This window comes from Scyliorhinus torazame, chromosome 11 (genome assembly GCF_047496885.1).
Source record: "Scyliorhinus torazame isolate Kashiwa2021f chromosome 11, sScyTor2.1, whole genome shotgun sequence".
Lineage (NCBI taxonomy): Eukaryota > Metazoa > Chordata > Chondrichthyes > Carcharhiniformes > Scyliorhinidae > Scyliorhinus > Scyliorhinus torazame.
In genome coordinates, this window is record NC_092717.1 from 218,446,846 (window position 1) to 218,468,068 (window position 21,223).

Here is a 21,223-nt window from a genome sequence, read left to right on the forward strand (position 1 = left end):
TCCTCCATCTCAATCTGTGCTCCCAGTCCCGCCCTCTCCTGCTCCTCCACCTTGGGGAATTCCAGCTGATCCAAGAAACACATCATTCCCTCCTTCCCTTCCGGGGGCTGAGCCTTATATAACCCCTCATAAAATGCCTTGAACACCCCGTTCACTCTCTCCGCTCCCCGTTCCATCTCTCCCTCCTCATCTCTCACCCCACCTATCTACCTCGCTGCTCCCCTCTTCCTCAATTGGTGGGCCAGTAGCCGACGCGCCTTCTCTCCATACTCATACTGTACACCCTGTGCCCTCCTCCACTGTGCCTCTGCCTTACCCGTGGTCAACAGGTCAAATTCCATGTGTAGCCTTTGTCTTTCCCTGTACAGTCCCTCCTCCGGTGCCTCTGCATATTGCCTGTCCACCCTCAAAAGTTCTTTCAGCAATCGCTCCCTTTCTTTACCCTCTTGCTTCCCTTTATGTGCCCTTATGGATATCAGTTCCCCTCTAACCACCGCCTTCAACGCCTCCCAGACCACTCCCACCTGAACCTCTCCATTGTCATTAAGCTCCAAGTACCTTTTGATGCACCCCCTCACCCTTAAACATACCCCCTCATCCGCCAGTAAGCCCATATCCATTCTCCAGAGTGGGTGCTGTTCTTTTTCCTCTTCTACCTCCAGATCTACCCAGTGTGGAGCGTGGTCCGAAATAGCTATGGCCGTATATTCCGTCCCTGTCACCTTCGGAATCAGTGCCCTTCCCAAGACAAAAAAGTCTATCCGTGAGTATACTTTGTGGACATGGGAGAAAAATGAGAACTCCTTACTCCTAGGCCTACTAAATCTACCCCTCCCATCTGCTCCATGAAGTCCTTGAGCACCCTGGCCGCTGCCGACCTCCTCCCGGTCCTGGACCTCGATCGGTCCAGCCCTGGATCAAGCACCGTATTGAAGTCTCCCCCCATTACCAACTTTGCCGCCTCCAGGTCCGGGATACGTCCCAACATACGCCTCATAAAATTTGCATCATCCCAGTTCGGGGCATATACGTTCACCAGAACAACTGCCTCCCCTTGCAATCTGCCACTCACCATCACATATCTACCCCCACTATCCGCCACTATGGTCTTTGCCTCAAACAGTACCCGTTTCCCCACCAAGATAGCCACCCCCCTGTTCTTCGCATCCAAACCCGAATGAAACACCTGCCCCACCCATCCTTTACGTAGTCTGACCTGGTCTATCAGTTTCAGATGCGTCTCCTGCAACATAATCACATCTGCCTTTAATTTCTTTAAGTGTGCGAGTACCCGTGCCCTTTCAATCGGCCCGTTCAGCCCCCTCACGTTCCACGTGATCAGCCGGGTTGGGGGGCTCTTTACCCCCCCACCCCCCTGTCGACTAGCCATCCCCTTTTTTAACCCAGCTCCTCACCCGGTTCCCACGTACCCGTGTATCCCCCCGACGGCGCCCTCCCGCCTCGACCACCCCATCCCATAACAGCTCCCCCTTCTCCTTAGCAGCAGCAACCCAGTTAACCCCCCCCCCTCAGCTAGATCCCTTTCTAGCGTAGTTGCACCCCCCATGTTGCTCCCAGAAGTCAGCGAACTCTGGCTGACCTCTGCTTCCCCCCTTGTCCTCGGCCCCCACTGTGCGAGGCCCCCTCCTTCCTGCGTCCCTGTTCCCGCCATAATTACCATAGCGCGGGAACAAAGCCCGCGTTTCCCACTCGGCCCCGCCCCTAATGACCGGCGCCCACAGTTCCTCATACTCCCGCCCCCCCCCCCAACATGGGGAAGAGAGAAAAGTTACAGGATCGCAAGATTAATAAATTGAAAAATCATCATCATCATCCCCCCCCCCCCCCTTTTCCTCGCCCCACATAATCACTTTGTCCCAAAAGTTCTTTCTCTCGCCAGACTATTCCAGCTTCTTGTCCACAATGAATGTCCACGCCTCTTCTGCCGTCTCAAAGTAGTGGTGCTTCCCTTGGTGTGTGACCCACAATCTCGCCGGTTGTAACGTTCCAAACTGGATCTTCTTTTTGTGAAGCACCGCCTTAGCCCGATTAAAACTTGCCCACCTTCTCGCCACCTCCGTACTCCAATCCTGGTATACGCGGATCACCGCGTTCTCCCACTTACAGCTCCGAGTTTTCTTCGTCCAGTTGAGGACCGTCTCTCTGTCATTATAGCGGAGAAACTATAGCTCGAGGTATTTCTCCAGCCCTCGGTCTTCGCGCCAAAACTCGATAGGCTCCCTCCACCTCCAAAGGGCCCGTCGGGGCCTCCGATCCCATTAGCGAGTGAAGCATCGTGCTCACATATGTCCCGACGTCCGCCCCTTCTGCGCCTTCGGGAAGACCCAGAACCCTTAAATTCTTCCTCCTCGAATTATTCTCAATTACTTCCAACCTCTCCACACACCTTTTGTGCTGTGCCTCGTGCATCTCTGTCTTCACCACCAGGCCCTGTATTTCGTCTTCACTTTCAGCAGCCTTTGCCTTCACGACCCGAAGCTCCTGCTCTTGGGTCTTCTGCTCCTCCTTTAGCCCTTCAATTGCCTGTAATATCGGGGCCAACAGCTCCTTCTTCAACTCCTTTTTCAGCTCTTCCACACAGCGCCGCAGGAACTCTTGTTGGTCTGGGCCCCATAACAAACGGCCACCTTCCGACGCCATCTTGCTTTGAGCTTGCCTTCCTTGCCGCTGCTCCAGAGGATCCTCCGCAATCCGGCCGCTATCCTCTCCCTTATCCATGCGTGTCCGGGGGGATTCCCTTCTAGTTTACCGCACAGTGTTTTTGGCCGTTTAAATTGCCGTTGGGGCGCCTATTAAGAGCCCAAAAGTCCGTTCCACCGGGAGCTGCCGAAACGTGCGACTTAGCTGGTCATCGCCGCACCCGGAAGTCCAAACCATTTCTTTACTAATACAAATTTCCCACATCTCCTCAATAGAACTTGTGTTTCTCAGAACTTCCAGTACATTATTTATGTCTTCCTTTGTGAAGACGGAAGCAAAGTACGAATTTAGTTCCTCGGCCATTTCTTTGTTCCCCCGTTATAAATTCCTCCGTTTCTGATTGAATGTTCTTCAGCCGCTATGCGATATCCTTGATCCTGACACCAGGGAGGCAACATAGCACCATGGAGTCGCATCTATAGCCACAGAAACATCTGTCTGTTCACCTAACTAATTAATCTCCTCTCACTATTGCTGTTCCCTTCTTCCTCCCCGCCCCTTGTACAGCGGAGCTGCTCTTAGTGCCACAAACCTGGCTCTAACTGCACTCCTCTGAGGAACCTCTGGATACCTCTGAGGAACCTCTGAACTATCCTCTGGATAGTCAGAGACTTTTTCCCAGGGTAGAGGGGTCAATTACTAAGGGGCATAGGTTTAAGGTTCGAGGGGCAAGGTTTAGAGGAGATGTACGAGGCAAGTTTTTTATACAGAGGGTAGTGGGTGCCTGGAACTCGCTGCCGGAGAAGGTGGTGGAAGCAGGGACGATAGTGACCTTTAAGGGGCATTTTGACAAATACATGAATAGAAGGATACGGACCCTGGAAGTGCAGAAGCTTTTAGTTTAGACGGGCAGCATGGTCGGCGCAGGCTTGGAGGGCCGAAGGACCTGTTCCTGTGCTGTACTTTTCTTTGTTCTTTGAACCAGCACCCTCACCAGCTTCCAAAACAGAAAACTGATTCCTGAACAGGGGACTCCTACACTACCTGCCCAGTTCTCTTGGGCTGTCTGATGGTCACCCATTCCCTCTCTACCTCCAGGTCCTTAAGCTTTAATGTGACCACCTCTCTTGAAGTGCTATCCATGTAGCTCTCAGCCTCGCAGATTCAAAACCTGGACCTTAAGTTTCTGCAGCTGGCAGTACTTCCTGCAAAAATGGTTGTCTAGGAAACCGGTAGCATCCATGACTTTGCGCATATTACAGGACGCCCGTTCCACTCGACTGAGCTGCCCTCGGGTTTGGCAGCATCTATGGAAAGAGAGAGAGAAAGAGTTAATGTTTCAAGTTAATGACCTTTCATCAGAACTTTAGCTCTGAACTGGCTGTCATTTCAGTAGGGGTTCTAAAAAAGGCTGGTATCATTCAAAATACAATACTACTACAGGATAGGGTGTTCCATAGGGTCTTTGTGGATGAATGGTCACCCCCCCCCCCCCCCCCCCCCCAAATAAAAAACTGCAAAATGGAAATATGAATAAAATCACAAAGGTGATGCCAGAACACACAGATTGTGACGTTCAGGAAAAACTGAACAGGCTGGGGCTCTTTCCTCTAGAATCGAGAAGGTTGAGGGATGACTGAGGAGCTGAGCGATCTTTTACATTATGAAAGGGTTTCAATAGGGCAGAGGATTTGTTTCCACTTGGGGAGACAAAAATTGTAACAGTCACGAATAAACCCAGTGGGATGTTCAGGAGAAATAAAGGCGGTGAGAATGTGGGCTTCTCAACCATCAGGAATAGGTGAGGTGAGTCGTAAAGCTGTATTTGAGGGGAAGCTAGATGAACACTTGAGGGTGAAAGGAATAGACAGATGTGTTGATAGGGAGAGCTGAAGCAGGGATAGGAGGAGGCTTGTGTGAGATATGAAGACCGGCACAGACCAATTGGGCCACACGGCCTGCTTCTGTGCTGTATGTTCTGTGTGATATTTCTGTTCCAAAGGTTTCTTTGGACACTATGTTAAGTGCTATGTTTCATGTTGTCATGCCGTGCTCAAGAAAAGTGGTTAAAAATAGTAAAATCCTTAAATATTTGATCTGAAAATGATATGTGAAACAAGTTCTTCGCTCTGAGTGTGGTGAATTTTCAGAATTCCCTACCCCAGAGGAATGTGGAGTATGATGTCAAGACCGAGATCGATAGATTCTAGATATTGAACACTTTGAGGGATTTAGGAATAGTATGGTGAAATGGCATTGAGGTAGAAGATCAGCCATGATCTTGTTGAATGGGGGAGCAGGCTCGAGGGGCTGAATGGCCCACTCCTATGTTATATTTTCTATGTTTTGAGTAAAATGTTTTTTTACATACATTTAAGAGTACCCAATTATATTTTTTCTCAATCAAGGGGCAATTTAGTGTGGCCAATCCAGCTACCCTGCACATCTTTGGGTTGTGGGGATGAGACCCATGCAGACACGGGGAGAATGTGCAAACTCCACACAGTGACCCAGGGCTGGGATTGAACCCGGGTCCTCGGTGCTATGAGGCTACAGTGCTAACCACTGCGCCACCGTGCTGCCCTCTGAGTAACATCTTTAAAGCCAATGGCTATTTTTATTTCTATCTCAGAACTGTCATCTTTACCAGAACGCAACGTCTATGACTGTAGATAGCATCAAGAAATGGGATAGAAATTGGAAAATGAAGTGGGAAAACAGTCCAATAAATGGTACTGAATTAAATGGTAGGAATTTTCTGGCCATCTTGTATTTGTAGCCCTGGCTAACTCATTAAGTTAGATGAGAATCTTAGTACCCAGGGTTTAAAAAATTGGTTCCTTGGCATGTAAAGGTCAAACAAAATTCAGTTTGGTGTGAGATGGTACCTAGTTTTTGTAGAAGGCATAAGAAGGCCGCATACTTGATGAAAAATAGTCTAAATTAAGTAGAGGATTAAAATGACTTCGGGGTGGAATTCAAAAGCAGAGGATTTATATTAAATTTGCGTAGAACTGTGGCTAATCCATATAGAGTATTGTGTACTGTTCTAGTATACATATTACAAAATATTAGGGGCATATGAGATGGCAAAAAAAAGTATAACTCTGGAACTGAGCGATTATAACAATCAAGAAAGTCTAAACAGGAAGAGAACATTGAGGGGTGATCTAATAAAAGTTTTTTAAAATAATGAACAGGTTTGATAGGGTAGGTACAGAAATGTGCACCAGACGAGGGGTGGGGAGGGAGGAGAGTCCTGTTGATCGTAAATGTAAGATAATCACTAATAAATCCAATAAGGCATTAAGGATATTCTTTATACAGAGTAGTTGGAATGTGTAACTTAGTACCATGTAGTTGAGACAAATAGCATAGATGCATTTAAGAGGGAGTTAGATAAGGACATGCGGGAGAAAGGAACAGAAGGATGCGTGATGGGATTCGATGAAGTAAGGTGTGTTATGGGCCAGGGTTTAGAGAACCCCAAAGTGTATCATGGAGTTCACCTGACCCACAACTTTTAATAGATTGTGGTATGGGGAGCACACGGCCCACTCTACAGGTGTGGTACAGCAGAAATGGAAAAGTATTTTTTAAAGCAAAACAATGTTTATTCTATGAACTCAAGTTAACCTTTTAAAAACATACAGTGAACATCTTAGCAACCATTGATTCAAATACAACCCCCAAAGAATACAACACTAAGTAATCCTTAATAACTTCCCAAACAACATCCAGAAAACAGAAGAAACACCTTTTAACAGAAGCACATTAGGTTTATATTCACTACTGAGAACATTTATCATTCTGAATTCACCAAATGATCAAGAGATAGTCATTTCATGGCAGAGAGATCAACAGTGCACCTGCTCTGCCTGGCTTCAGCTCCAACACTGAAAATGAAACTAAAACACACACTGCAGCAAACAGCCTAAAACGAAAGTAAAAAGCTGACAGCCCTGCTCCCCCAACACTCTGACATCACTGATAAACACCCATTTCTTAAAGGTACATTTCTTAAGCACCCATTCCTTAAAGGTACTCTCACATGACAGGTGTCAGACCTGTATGGAGAATAAACATTGGTGGACATCTGTGCAGAATAGCCTTTTTCTGTGCTCTAAATTTTATGCAGTGCATTAGTCTGACAGGTTTCGCAGCATGCATTTGTCTCTTTCAACTAATCTTGCTCTTTTTTTCTTTTCAGTGCTGAAGGGAGTCACACATCTGGTCAGAGTAATGGCCGGGATCAGCAGGCTCTGGCTAAAGCTGTACAGGTTCACCAGGACACGCTGCGTACTATGTATTTTGCTTGACAGCTGTCCTCATTTGGGATTTCTGAACAGAGCTGGGCTAAGACCAGACCAGCTGCATTTCCCAGGCAGTGTAGTAACGAACGAGCAGTTAATGTGTTTCTGTTGCTGTGTACATTGCAATATCCTGCAGGCCTCTTTCAGCTATGAGGTGAAATATGACCTGGTTGTTAATGTGTGAATCAAGTCACCTGTAATATTTTTCTTGAACAGCAAAATCATGGAATATTGGGAGGCCTGTGGTAATCGTCTCGGTGCATATAGTCACTAATGGAAGTTAAATAACTGCAATCTTATTCTATATTAGATAAAACTAGACTTAAGCCTGGTGTAGAGAGAAAGTAGTATATATTTTGCGGAAGCATTATAATATACGTTAGCAACTGCATATTTGATGGGGGTTTGTTTAGGATTGTAAAGTTATGGAGGAATTTAGAGGATGGTGTGAGTCTTTAAAGACATAGTAATCCCGTCTGTTGGCTTCAAATGGCAGAATTTTGAAACTCAAAATTGAACATCAACAGCATTCCTTTTATATCTGGAGTTTTATCCAGTGAATTCAGCAAAGACTACTGTAATACAGTACTGTGAAGCATGGCCATCTTGTGAGTCAGTGAAAGGGGAAAAAAAAGTCTTTTAACACTGAAAGTAAGTTTATGAAGCGCTAGTGTTTTTCCTTTTTGAGCAGGCAATATATTGTACAGGTTTGACTTTCTCAGCAATCCTGAGAGTGCAGTCTATGATTTCCAACAGAAGGAATGCAGTCTCTTTTTAAGATGTGTTTAGTAGTAAAATATTGGTGTGTGTTTGAAGCAATTAATCTTTGGAGACAATCTATAAAACATAACTAGAACAGATGGGCACTACTATTTTATATATTGAGCTCTTGATATTTTTATAAGATGCTGCAATTGTTTAGTTCTCAGATCTTGATACAATCCATCAGTGAGCAAATTAAATATTTTTCTGCTGTGATTGTCTAATCTGCCACCACTGTGGCTTGTTGCCATGTAGGATATAAGGATTACCATGACAATTACTTCACCAATTTGAATTCTGTTGTTACAGGGCAGTCAGATGAGAACTATCAAAATTGAAACTTTTTAGAATGAAGTAATTTTAAACTACCTCGTGGTTATTCTCGTGTCAGCAAAAACAGAATGAGCACATGCCACTGTCATATTGGCAAAGCAGTTCAAAGATGGTGCTAGGTTTTTGTCACGAGGCAAGCATTTTTATTAATGGTAGTCCTCTAATTGATATAAACGGATTCCTGGATTAAAATCCACCCCCTGATTGAAGCCAAACCTTTTTATGGTTACATTCAATATCTTCAATGGCCTATGTGCACTTATCAAGTGACTCAAAGCGTATAAAATATCCAGTTTTATATACCTCAACCCTTCAACAAATTTTTAAATCTCAAAGAAGGTGCAACCAGCATAAATTTCAGTGTTAACAACTTATTTATGTGGCCATGAATAAAAACCATATTGATCTTTGGGATAAAACCTTTGCTTTAGAAGTTATGTATCAAACATGATGTAGATACAGGCAACTGTATTGTAGAAGAGTTTTATAAACTGTTTTCAGCTATTTCTGTATCTGCATGGTACTTTGTACAGAAATGGTGACAATGCTGCAAATCATATTACAAAAATGGGCATATTTTGCCAAACAAGTTCAGAATTTTAAAAAAAATATTATTTATGAAATATGTACTTGGAAGGACTGTGCTTCTAAAAATGCAGCGAGTTATAACATATTGTCCTCGTGCTTCTCATTGAATCCTGCATTTTAAAAAAAATTTACAATTCTGGAAGAGTTTGAGGAATGGATGTGAAGGACACAAATAAGTGTCCACACTGAAATAGTCTCTGTGGCTTCTCAGTAATTGTACAGATTTTTCACAAGTGCAGGAGTGTCTTTGCAACATTCATTAATTACAACACTAAGGCATTCAACTTTCCAACTCGGGAGGCCCATGTACAAGCCTGAGTCTTGACTGACATACATACTTGGGTTTCCTGTGGTGCAGGAGTTAGTTACTATATGTGGGTTATCTGAAGAAAGAAGGGAAGTTTTCTGAGAAGGCAAACTCTGCAGGAAGATCAAACACACCCAACTGGTGTGTTGGCCAAGGAAGAGTTATTGGTGGAGTGCAGCACAGTTTCAGATGTGCAGAGCTACTAATCTAGCAATTAAAATAAACGGCCGTATAGTTAGTAGTAACAGCATGATGAATACTCAGGGCTTTAAAGACTACACTTCGTTTTTTTTGTAATTGTCAAAACTTAATAATGGAAATAAGGAATTAATTCACTGGAATTCAGGTAAGGGGTGTGCTGATGTTAGAACCTAACACCCTTTCAGCATACTAAACCAGCATGATAATCTGAGGATGCGATAGTTTCTGATCATTTTACTTTGCTTTTAAAGTGTATAATTGAACTTCAAATTTGTAGGGCTGGACAGAAGTTCTTAACCAAAGGCTTAACTTGTTATTTGAGCTGCTCTATTGATTGTTGACTGAGCTGCCGTGTTGAAGGAAACGTTCTATCGAGAAATTTTCAAGTAACAAGGTTCTATTGTATTTCTAATTAGTTGACCCCTTCCTGTTCTGTTTACTTTCAAAACATTGACTAATGCACTTATTTGGTGACATCCTGCATCCAACGCAGCTGATTTTGTAATATAAATTTCAAAACTTAAATTGGCAAGTAGACTTGGGCAGCTTTAGAGATTACAATTCCATGTGTTTTTAAGTATTCTTGTGTTAGTCATTGATTATGTTGGGCTTTTTTTTTAGAATTGGACAATCCCTAGATACATATCTCTGTTCTAGTTTCTGAGGCGGATTTGGCTATTGAAGTGTCCTTAGCTATTAAGCAATCTCTAACCAGCACTATAAAAAGTTTACATCTTGCTTCAAAGGTATGGGTGCTACTGCGAGCGGGCCCCTGTATTCTCTGTTCTTGCGCTATATATTGACAGTCATAGTGACATTAAATCAGAGGCAACGAATCAATAATAGAATCATTGGATGGCAGCAGCTCTTTGTGAGAATTTATTGCAGTCACTGCCATTTGAGAAATAACTGGTGTTGCAATTGGCTGATTAAATCTGCCTTATTATAAGTTACTGCCATTGGTGGCCAACATTCAATTGGGATGGTTCTAATAATCTGCAAAAATTGTAGATAAGGAGCTAGATTGTAAAACAGTTTAGTATTTTAAGCACGTAGCAGAATTCATCATGGGAATTAAAACATCATTAGCGGTTCTTTTATTGTAAATGTCATTTGTGCATAATTGAGAAATATTTCTGCTTGTAAATAATTTTGTAAACTTCAATGTAAACAACTCCAGTAAACTAAAAGGCTAATAACGTAAACAAATGGTATCAATTGGTTGCAGAATTTTCTTTTTTAGTTGTGCTTCACGTAAAATGCTTGCCATCTCTTGGCAGTGACATTTAAGAAACATAGTGACCTCGGAGGTGTATTAAATGGGCACCTGAAAGTTTGTTAAGTCGCTATATTCGCATGCATTACATACTGTTTCTCTTTTGAGAGTCTTTATATTAAGGACAGTATCAGCCTGTGTGGCCTTTCTTGGGAAAAGAAAATCAACTTTTAGTTCTCAAATTTCATGAGCCTAACAGGATGCCCATGTTTGTTTTGTAAAATATATCTTTGTAAATTGCAATTTTAGCTTCAGTGGCTCCACTGCATGGCATAGTTATAATTTAAAATACCAATCAATCAATGTGTAAAACATACTTGTACTGCACTTTCCACAAGCCTTTACTATTTGTCACAGTGGTGCTGAAAATAAGCTGGATCGTTTATGTGGCTGAGAGAATTATTTTGTGCTTTTGTCCAGTCATATCTACCAAAAGAACATGTACTAGTATATTAGAAGTACTTAATGCTGGAAGCCAAGTCGAGGTACCCTTTTTTCATAAACTTAGCTTACAGTCAAAACCCAGTGTTGACAATGAAAATATCCAAGGACATTAGCAATATGAGCCTGTTATTTAAAAACTGCACAATTTTCTTTTGTGATTTCAAAGGTGTTTCGGTTAAAACAGCTATAATTGCAAGTAGACGATTAACGCAGCTAAATTATAATCTTGTTAATTTGACTTTCATTTCTCTGATTCTGTATTTTGTACCATTTGATGCTTCAACAAATGGAACAAAAAACTATTTAATCCAAGTTCCAAGGTAAATCCGTCTGAACATTTATGGCCACTCCGTTCAAGGGCAATTGGGGATGGGCAACAAATGTTGGCCCAGCCAGCGATGCCCACATCCCATGAATGATTTTTAAAAAAAAATTATCTGCGGAAATAAGTCTCGGTGTTCATTTGGGCTCAGTTGAATTGCATATTGTGCTTTGGAGAGGGAATGGCAACAAATCATTCACTAAATGTAGAGAAGTGGAAAGAATCCACTTAGATGGAAAGTTCACTTGAGCCTCCCATGGCTTACACTGTGTAATATGTAAACAGCCTTCCGTTGTATTACTAATATTAACACACAGTATTGTGACTTTTTGTTTGGCCTTTGTGATTTCCCCCCATTGAAGCTGAATATTTTTACATTGGGTTTTTACTGATTGTCATATACAAGAAACTGGCGGTTTTGCAGATGGGTCTCGATCTTGTGCTTTCTGCTCTGTTCAGAACCACAGTGCTGCCAGTTTTTTTGTTGGTGTGTGAACTTTAACATCAAGTTATTGATCTGCCATTTCCACCATAAAGCTTTAAAATTCATATGTCGATGCAAGACAAATCAGATGTGTAGCAGCAGAGTTGTCAGCTAAAACCTCCGATCTGCTGTTTAGAAACTATCATGTCTTTTATTTTAAAAAAAGATTGAGCAGCCAAAACCTATTAAGCAGCTTATCCATAAAAACTAATGCAAGAAGCATATATTTTCCATCGAGCTGCCATGCAAAAACAAAAGGTGCTTTGGAAATAGCTGAAATTCAGAAATAATCTGAAGTGTGTCAACTGTCTTCTGTTTGCCTCTGATTAGAATAAACCTCCCAAAACATTGTTTAAATATTGGAAAACAAATTGTAAGGCCATTTAAAGAAGTAATAATGTTTCACAGACTGTCCCATTTGTTTGAACAACTACTTCAGTGCTTGAGGTAAAATTATAATTTGTGATATTTTATAGATTTATTTCTTCTGTGAGGGAATGGAAAAGTGAATTTGGTGCCAAGGTGGCTGTGCAACATTATGTACGCTTTGATTGGCCTCCCTTTTATTTATTTGGTCTGTACTTTCATTAAATGTGAATCAGAATTCTGTTTTTAACACTTGGTAAATGGCTTAATATACGTTATTCACGCACTGCACAAGAAGGGAACGAGAGAGAACTGCATTTTTCATGTGTATCAAGGTCAGCTTGACCTATTCCTTCTGCCTCAAAACCAGATGGGCCATTTCCAGCCAAGTGTTTTCCCACCGGCTGGAGGAATGATTCCGATTTTTAAGTTTGGGGAAGGGGCATTGGCAGCTGGGAGAAACCTGGCCCTTGGTTACATTTTCCTTTTGTTTCCCAACCCAGCCTCCCCTTCCCCCGCACCCCATGCCCAATCTGGACCTACCTCAAGATATTAGTTGGTTGCTGCAACAACTATAATTAAGAAATGGTGTATTCCCCTGGTTCAAAGTATAACAAAGAAGACCAAAATGAGCATTTCTAAAACATTTCAAGTTTGTTTGAAATTAATTTTGAAATGGTGCAAAGTTAGGCAAACAATTCTATTTTCCTCTTAAAGTTGATCATAGTGCTTTATTTTGTTCTTTGTGCCTTGTGTAATCATCCCATTGCATGTCAAAATCTGCTGACTGGCTTAAATAGCAGTGTATGACTATATTGTACATAAACTGCTTAAATGAACAAAATAAGTTGAAAACTTAATATATTTTGAGAAATTGTAAAGCATCGTTATTTATGCTGCATAGAATGATCAGTATTGTTGCACTTTCTCAGCAGCCGCTTCTGCCATATGACGGCTGTTAACAGAAAAAATTGCGGAAAAACGAGGTGATCTGGACAATGGGTTTGAAGAGAGAAAAAATTGCTACTTGTAAATCCTTAAGGCAAAAGAGAATTTAAAATATTTTCAAGTACCTCAAAAGCCTGCCATATGCTGCATTGAAAAAGTTTTGAGTATTCTTTGTTTTGCTGTTTGTTTTTTTTTGTTATTTTGAATTGCACAAACATCTGCCTTCTGTAACTACTGCATATTAAGCTGTTGGCTCGTTTCCTTTTTTCGGGCACTGGTAGAATTGGGCACAAAAGTGGACTTCCAGTAAATCTTTCCTCATGCTTTCATGTTTTAATATAGGGTAGTTTTTGATCCTGAATGCAAATCGTTTTTTAAACCTTTTTAACCAGCACAAATAAGGTTTGTTACCTAACCTAGTGTTTGTGGTCCATTTGCGCTTGAATGAGCAGTTTACACCTGTGGCAATGAGGATTTGCATTGCTTGCAGTTTGTTTTACTAATGATGTGTAAATACTTAATGTAGGTTAAATTTGTCCATTCCTTTTTCAGTCAATATTTTTTAATGAGCTGAATAACTATGTTGTAAAATCTTGACCAGATATGATGTATAATTATCATATATGAATTTGTGAGTCTAAGATATCAATTTTTTTGACTAGCAGTATGGTATGATCATTTTCTTAACAAATAAACTTCTGTATCTTTAACTTGTTGCTTACAAGTGGTGGTAAATTACAGTTTCCTTGTTAATACTCTCTTCTGATTACCCCAACCCTTAATTTCAGTCATCAGTGTTACAATTATATATTTCCAATAAGGAAAGATTTGTTCTGTTTGAAACTGCTCCATATATAGTGCGCAGTGAAAATTTACGAAGTTGTCTGGAATGAAAAGTGGACCCAGTGCCCTGTAACTATCCTGCAATCCATCTTGTACTTCACTTCGGTTTCTGCTTTGCGTATTGCTGATCTACATGCTCCAGAGTCTAGATCTTTCCTCGTACGCATGCCTTGTAATAGGGTTTTTAATTTGTTGAGAAGGGAATCCCTATTTAATGTAAATACTATTTTGGTGGATATGATGTTTAATTTTTTGTTTGGTCAAATTCATCATAAATGAAACTCCTCACATTTATTCCAAAATAGTCTGAATTTGTACAATTTATAATGGCAGTTATATAACATTTAAAAGTGTCTCAAACACCGTAGCTGTCTGAGTTTGGTCTCGACTTTAGAGAACAGGGTAGACTTGGAGCTAAATTGATCAAGGTTTATAGAATAATGAAGGAACTGGATTGTTTTCATTTTGATTTGTTCCTGAAAACCACTTTTCTCTGGAAAATTTAATTGGCTTCAAGTTTCCTAATGAGATTTCAGAGATGCTCCCCAGCAGAATTATTACATTAACTCCGAAGTAGCAAGGACGTGCCCTTTTAACACCTCAGTGTAGTTAGCTTATAACATTGATTGGCATCCTGTCATCTGTGATGGGAGATGATGTAAATTAACCGCAGAATTTGGTGAGGTCAGATGAGATCATCTGCTGGCCTTCTGATGGTTGATTAAGCGGATTCTAGAAAGCGGTTTCTGCCACAAGTGCTACACATGAAGTCCCTTTCTGATGGTGCGACATGATCTCCGCTGAGGCCTTGTTTTCAGGGCTAGCAATTGTAGAATCAGCTTCCATCACTTCTTCCGGAAGAGCTATGCAGATCCCGACATCATCATGAAAGTAATTTTCATCTCCCCTCTAGATTTTAAAAAAACAAAGACTTCTGGTTATTGACTCATGCCAGCCAGAGTGAATTGATTTTCTTTCTGCTATCAATACCTCTGACCACCTTGAAAGCCTCTTCTGTTCTTTATTAAAAATGTTTTTCCATTAAGGGTCAGTTTTGCACGATGAATCAACCTACCCTCCACATGTTTGGGGTGTGGGGCTGAGACCCAAGCAGACACTGGGAGAATTAATAGTCTTAACTTTTCCTCAACTGAAGTCCTTTAGACCTGATAACAATCTGGTAACCTGCTCCCATTCTAGAACCTTTATATCTTTCCTGAAGTATGGTGCCCAGGATTGCTCACGACAATTGAACTGAAACCTAACCAGTAACACAATTCTAGCTTCATATTTCATGTCTCTGTTTATAGACCCAAATAACCAATATGCTTTTTTAACCACCTTATCAACTTGCCCTGCGACCTTTCTGGATTTGTGTATATGAACATCATTTACACTTTTCATTATCATGCCATTTATCCTCCCAAAGTGCATCTCCTCTCACTTGGTATTTTAAATCCTCATTTGTTTCTCCCTAATTCACCATCCTTCCTGTTGTTGAGGTCTACAATTTTTAAAATAAAATTTAAAAAGAGTAAAACAACTGACCATTGGGAGCACCATCGCATATCCCCACCTCTTTAAAAAAAAAATATCCATCAATTATCACCCTCTGCTTCCTGTCATTCAAGCCCCCCCACCCCATTTATGTATCCGTGCATCCACTTTCCTCCATTTTCTCAAACTTTCTGTGTGCCATTTTGTTGAATTCCTTCCAAAGGTCTACATCTACTGTATTACCTTGATCAGTCATCTCTGATCTGAAGATGGATTCACGATTAACCCTTGATCCTACAAGACAAAACCAATTAAAGCAACAGGATACTTGGATAATAAGTCCAGAAAGTCTATTAGAAAGTAAAATGATACCGTAGTGACTTAACAGCTCTTTCAATTACATTCTCTGATCAAGTTTTAGTTGTAGTTGATGCCAGTCTTTACACTCAGTTTTTGATCTTTGATGCCATGTGGAGAAACTCTGGACTCCTCAACATGTAGTTGTACCTTTAGGGTTTTCTCCTGTTTCTACACAACAAGCCTTTATAAAAACTCTTGGAGATATTCAAAAATCCAATGATTTGTGGAACAAAATTTCAACACATGATTTCATGTTTATAAACTAAGATTAACTTGACTGTATGTCGATCAAAATTAAGGAAAACATTAATGTCTGTTAAGATATAGAGTATTTTCTCTTATTTTGGATTTCACCAAGTATGCCACAGCTCTCTGGAATTCACTTCTCCGTGATGTTCCAGCTATTCTCTAAGGCAGAACCTCCCAACTCACTTTGAGCTTCAGCTTCTGCATTTCCCAAGCTGCTTATTTTTACTGAGGGTTTCTGTAAACGACTTCTAGCTCAAAGCTAGGCATGTTCTACAGCCTCTATCCCCACAGAACTTTGTTGCCCAAATGAGCTTGCAATTATACCTTTGTTGTGTGCGGTGAACGATAAAATTTAGTATTCTCTCTGCTTGAGGTGCAGGCCTTGCAAATTTTGATCTCTCTTTACCCCTTGACTCTGAACTGCAACTGTCTCTGGTCCAGCAAGAAGCTCCCCTGTTTATAAAGATGCTTTAGCATCTTTAGCTGGAAATTACATAATTAATTTAAACCTCTTATGAAAGTAAATGTAGACATCGCAAACCTACCAAAAAACACACTGGAATATAACCCGTTGTTTAGTTTTTGCACTTCGACATGTAAAATTTTGATACTGATTTCTAGGGTTCTGTATTGGTTTGAGTAATAATAGATTTTTTATCTTGGCCTCATTTTAAACATCAATTTGAATTTCTGCAAGTGAAACGATTAACAGTAGAGGCAGCCTGAAGACTAAATGACCGTAAAAGGTGCTTAAAGGGTTTAAGCAATTTTATTTGTTTTAATTACACTGTGATTCAAGGCCTCTGTTAGCCTTAAAGAAATAAGCAAAAGGTTTGAACTCAGTAGCTTGAACTTAATATGGCACCACATCTTTAAACAAGAACCATGCATTTTAAATAGATCAAGTAAGCTAAACCCTACCATATCTGTAGGACAGAACACCTATATTTTAAAAAGACATTCTTTTTCTGACATCATGCTCGGAACATAGAATCCATGCGAATAGGTTAACATGTTTTGTGTGAATTGTTTACGATTGTTTATATTATTGAAAAGAGGATGTGCCAAGTTTATAGAACCACTATCTGAAAGGATGTGTCATTTATTCCCAATGGAATGCAAGCTCTGGGGCCTTAAGGAAATAATAAGTGGACATTTGTCTCAGCCTTACATGGCCCTGGTTACAATGAGTGGTAGGGTGACACCATAGGTCTCTCTTCCTGAACTAATGAAGAATAAATTTGCTCTACTTCCTAATATGGGGGAAGGGACAATCTAAATTGGGTATAAAAGTTAGAAATTGAGTTTTCAATGGCAGTTTCACGATTGCTTCTGTCGTGCAACTCTGTGACACAGCTCCCACTTTACTTCAGAAACTTAAGAAAGGCATCGCCTGTGCTGGCAGCATTCCAGGAAACCCGGGCCTTGAGAGATAAGAAACTTCCACACCGTCTTCACTGCTTTTAAGTACATATGACATCTTGCTTAATAAATTCTACTTGATTCATAAATACTGGTTGGTTGTATCTTATTGGGCCAGCTACAGGTGAGGACTCCATTGTTTTGAATTAAAAATTTAGAACCTAGATATTTGAATTAAAATGGTATTACCCTTAAAACCTACACCTCTCTGACCACTTATGTGTATATGGGATACCCTTTGAATGGCAAATATTTTGGGGTGTTTACCAATCTCAAGCCCAGGTTTTTTCACTTATCTCATTTAACACTAAATGTTGTACCTCAAAAACACATGACTTATGGAACACCAATGCTCCAATTTTAACTCCTTTCTGACCATCACACCACCTCCTAGTCCGAGCCAAACTGGCCTGATTAATTGAATCAGTTGCTCGCCTAATTTAATTGGTTTTAATTCTGACTTTGAGTTGATAAGGCACCTGTGACAGTGAACAGAGTCCTATTTATGTTGTACAAGACTCTATTCACTTCCACTGATATAATATTCATTTTACGCAAAGCTATTCATTTCCACTGATGCAATGTGATTAGTGCTGGCTGTATCAAGGTTTCAAGCTCTAGGCTTGTAGGGGTTACTGGAGTTCACAATGCCATTGTCAGATGTAGACAGCCATGTGTCTGCATTACAGTAAATTATAAAAACTGTTTAAACTTGTAAAATATTAAAGCTCATTAATCAATAATGTAACCCAATCAATATATGCATAACTCAATCAAGGTTTCAGGATCTATTGTAACTGATTTATCTCAGTAGTGATATAAAATAAAGCTGGCTGGTTAACCAATGTGTTATTGGCATAATAAAGTCTTGTCTACCTAGTTACCTCATTAAAAGAGTTCAGGCAAATTAGTAGGACACAATTTGCCTTTAACAGTCCATTCTGACTCCCTGATTAACCCATACTGTTCCAAATTAATTTATTTTGTCTGATTTCCAATAATTTCACAACTGAATAGGTTGACTGGTGAATAATTTCCTTTACTTTCTCCACCTGCTCTGCTTGGTGTTAGCAACCCACCAACACTGCTGTATCCAATGAGGATTGTGATCTTATGTGATGACTGTTGTGATCGCTGCTTTCCACAAACTAGGATGCATTCCATACAAACCACGTGATTTGTCAACTTTTCAGCAATGCTAATCTTCTATTATGAATTTTCTTATCTATTTCTATACAGTGTGTGCGCGTATATCTGAGATTTCTTCAACTTTTAAGTGCAGCCTTTACCATTCACTTGCTTTGTGATGCAAAGTATTCTTCTTCAAAATAGTGCAGTGGGATCTTTATGTCCACCCGAGAGGTTAGTTTGGGCTTTGGTTTAATTTCTCAACCAAATGATAGCATCTCCAACAGTCCAGCACTGGAGTGTCAGCTTTGGCTTATGTGTTCAGGACCTGCAGTGGGATCAACCCAAACGTGTGATTCAGATTACCACCACAACATGAGTGGTACCTTTAATGTAATGGAATGTCCCAAGACACTTCAAAGGAATGTTAGAAAACAAATTATGATGCAGAGCTGACCAAAAAGGTTGGTTTTAAAAAGTGTCTCAAAGAGGATAGCACAGTGGTTAGAACTACTGCCTCGCAGCTCCAGGGACCCAGGTTCAATTCCGACCTCTGATGACTTGTGGAGTTTGCACTTTCTCTCCGTGTCTGCATGGGTTTCCTCTGGGTGCTCGGTTCCCTCCCAGTCCAAAGACGTGCAGGTTAGGTGGATTGGCCATGCTAAATTGCCCTTTAGTGTCCAAAAGGTTAGGTTACAGGGATAGGGAGGACACGTGGGTTTACGTAGGGTGCTCTCTTTCCAAGGGCTGGTGCACTCGATAGGCCGAATGGCCTGTAGGGATTCTATGAGAAAGAAATCAAAGATGGGGAATTCCAGAGCTTGGGGCCTCAGTAACTGAAGGCACAGCCAACAATGATAGAACAATTATAACGGCATGCACAAGAGGCTGGAATAGCAAACACAGATAGCAAGTGGCATGCAGGGATCTAAAAACAAGAATAAGTATTTTAAAATCAAAACATTGCTTGATCAGGAGTCAGTGCAATTTAGTGAACACGGAAACAGGACTTGCTGCAAGTTAAGACCAGGCATTTTGTAGAACTGTCTTGTACAAGGATGACATGAAGGTAGAAAGTAGAATACCAGGACTTTGTGGAATTGTTACGGCACAGGAGAGGCCACTTGGCCCATTGCGTCTGCACTGACTCCAAATAAGCATCATGTTTTTTCTGTTCTCCTGCACGTTGTTTCTAGTGGCAGAATTAGGCCACTTGGCCCATCACGTCTGTTCCGCCATTCAATCATGGCTGATATTTTTCTCATCCCCATTTAATTTACAGGATCATGTCATGTTTATTCTAAAGCAGGTAGAGGATCAGGACACGAGGTATATGCGCACAAAGTAAAGAATTGCCCCAAAATGGGTAAAGCAATATCTGTTTCAAAATAATTAGACAAATTGATTAGAAATGCATATTGTCGTCTAAACTTTAAAAAATATTTTGCTGTGAGGCTGAAAAAGATGAATGAAAATAGTCATTAGGCCACAGGAGCATTCAGCCAGTGGAGTCCATGCTCTCTGTAATCATCCAGTCAGTTCCATTCCCTGTAGCCTTGCAAGGCAGCATATCACAGTCATAGAATTTAGTGCAGAAGGAGGCCATTTGGCACATCACATTTGCACCAGCCCTTGGAAAGAGCACCCCACTTAAGCCCACTTCCAACCTATCCCTGTAACCCCACCTAACCATTTTGGACATGAAGGGTAATTTAGCATAGCCAATCTCCCTAACCTGCACATCTTCAGACTGTGGGGGAAACCGGAGGAAACCCACACAGACATGGGGAGACAGTGCAAACTCCACAGTCACCTGCGGCCCGAATTGAACCTGGGACCCTAGAGTGGTGAAGCAACTGTGCTGCCGTGGAGACAGACACACATACGCATGGATTTAACATTTCAGAGTAATGACCCATCTTGAAAGGTTAACTCTTATGCCCTCTACAGATGCTGTTTGAAATGCTCAGCATCTTCAATGTTTTGTATTTTATTTCTGCTTTCCAGGATTCACCGTATTTGGGCTTTACACTTGTACTCTGATCAGTACTTTATGGCAAAGACTTCTGTTAGCTGTTATTTTACCCTAGTCAGCAGTGAGGTGGAGATATTAAACCAATCTCAAGGGCCAAGGGATCATTTAATCTTCCTGGAGCCACTAGCAGCTGTAAGGAAATTTGTGAATTACAAAACTCACTTCATGGGATGTGGGTGTCGCTGGCTGAGCCAGCATGTATTCTCTAATAACCCTCGAGTGGTTTGCTAGGCCATTTAAGAGTCAACCACATTGCAGTGGGTCTGGCGGTAAGGACATCTGTGAACCAGGTTTTTACGACAATGATTTCATTGTCATCATCAGATTTTGTGTTAAATTCAAATTTCACCACCTGTCACAGTGGGATTCAAACCCGGGTCTCCAGAGCATTACCCTGGCTCTCTGGATTACTAGTCCAGCACCAATGTGCCACCACCACTTAAAAGAATCTCTGCTCTGCCAATAAATAGCACTACTTAAACTGCAAGCTTCACCCCACTCCCACATCCATCACCACAGAGATCTTGCATCTTAATGTTAAAATTTTATTATTAAAAAGCCAGCAGGGTATCAGAAACAGTCTAGTGAAAAACCAATTAAAACTTAAATTTGGGATATCTACCCTGTTACAGTACAAAGCTACTGTCTCAACAGAAGGTTGAACTTGACACTACAATATTCTAA

General features: G+C 41.1%; 1 protein-coding gene across 2 annotated transcripts in view; it reads left to right on the top strand.

The window, feature by feature from the left end:
• Nucleotides 1-13,715, top strand: part of LOC140385796 (protein argonaute-2) — a 130,425-nt gene extending 116,710 nt beyond the window's left edge. For both annotated transcript variants that reach the window (XM_072468325.1, XM_072468326.1), the window contains one exon: nt 6,872-13,715. In XM_072468325.1, the coding sequence (XP_072324426.1) occupies nt 6,872-6,980 (109 nt within the window). In that variant the 3' untranslated portion in view covers nt 6,981-13,715. The remainder of the gene's footprint in view (nt 1-6,871) is intronic.
• Nucleotides 13,716-21,223: the final 7,508 nt, after the last annotated feature.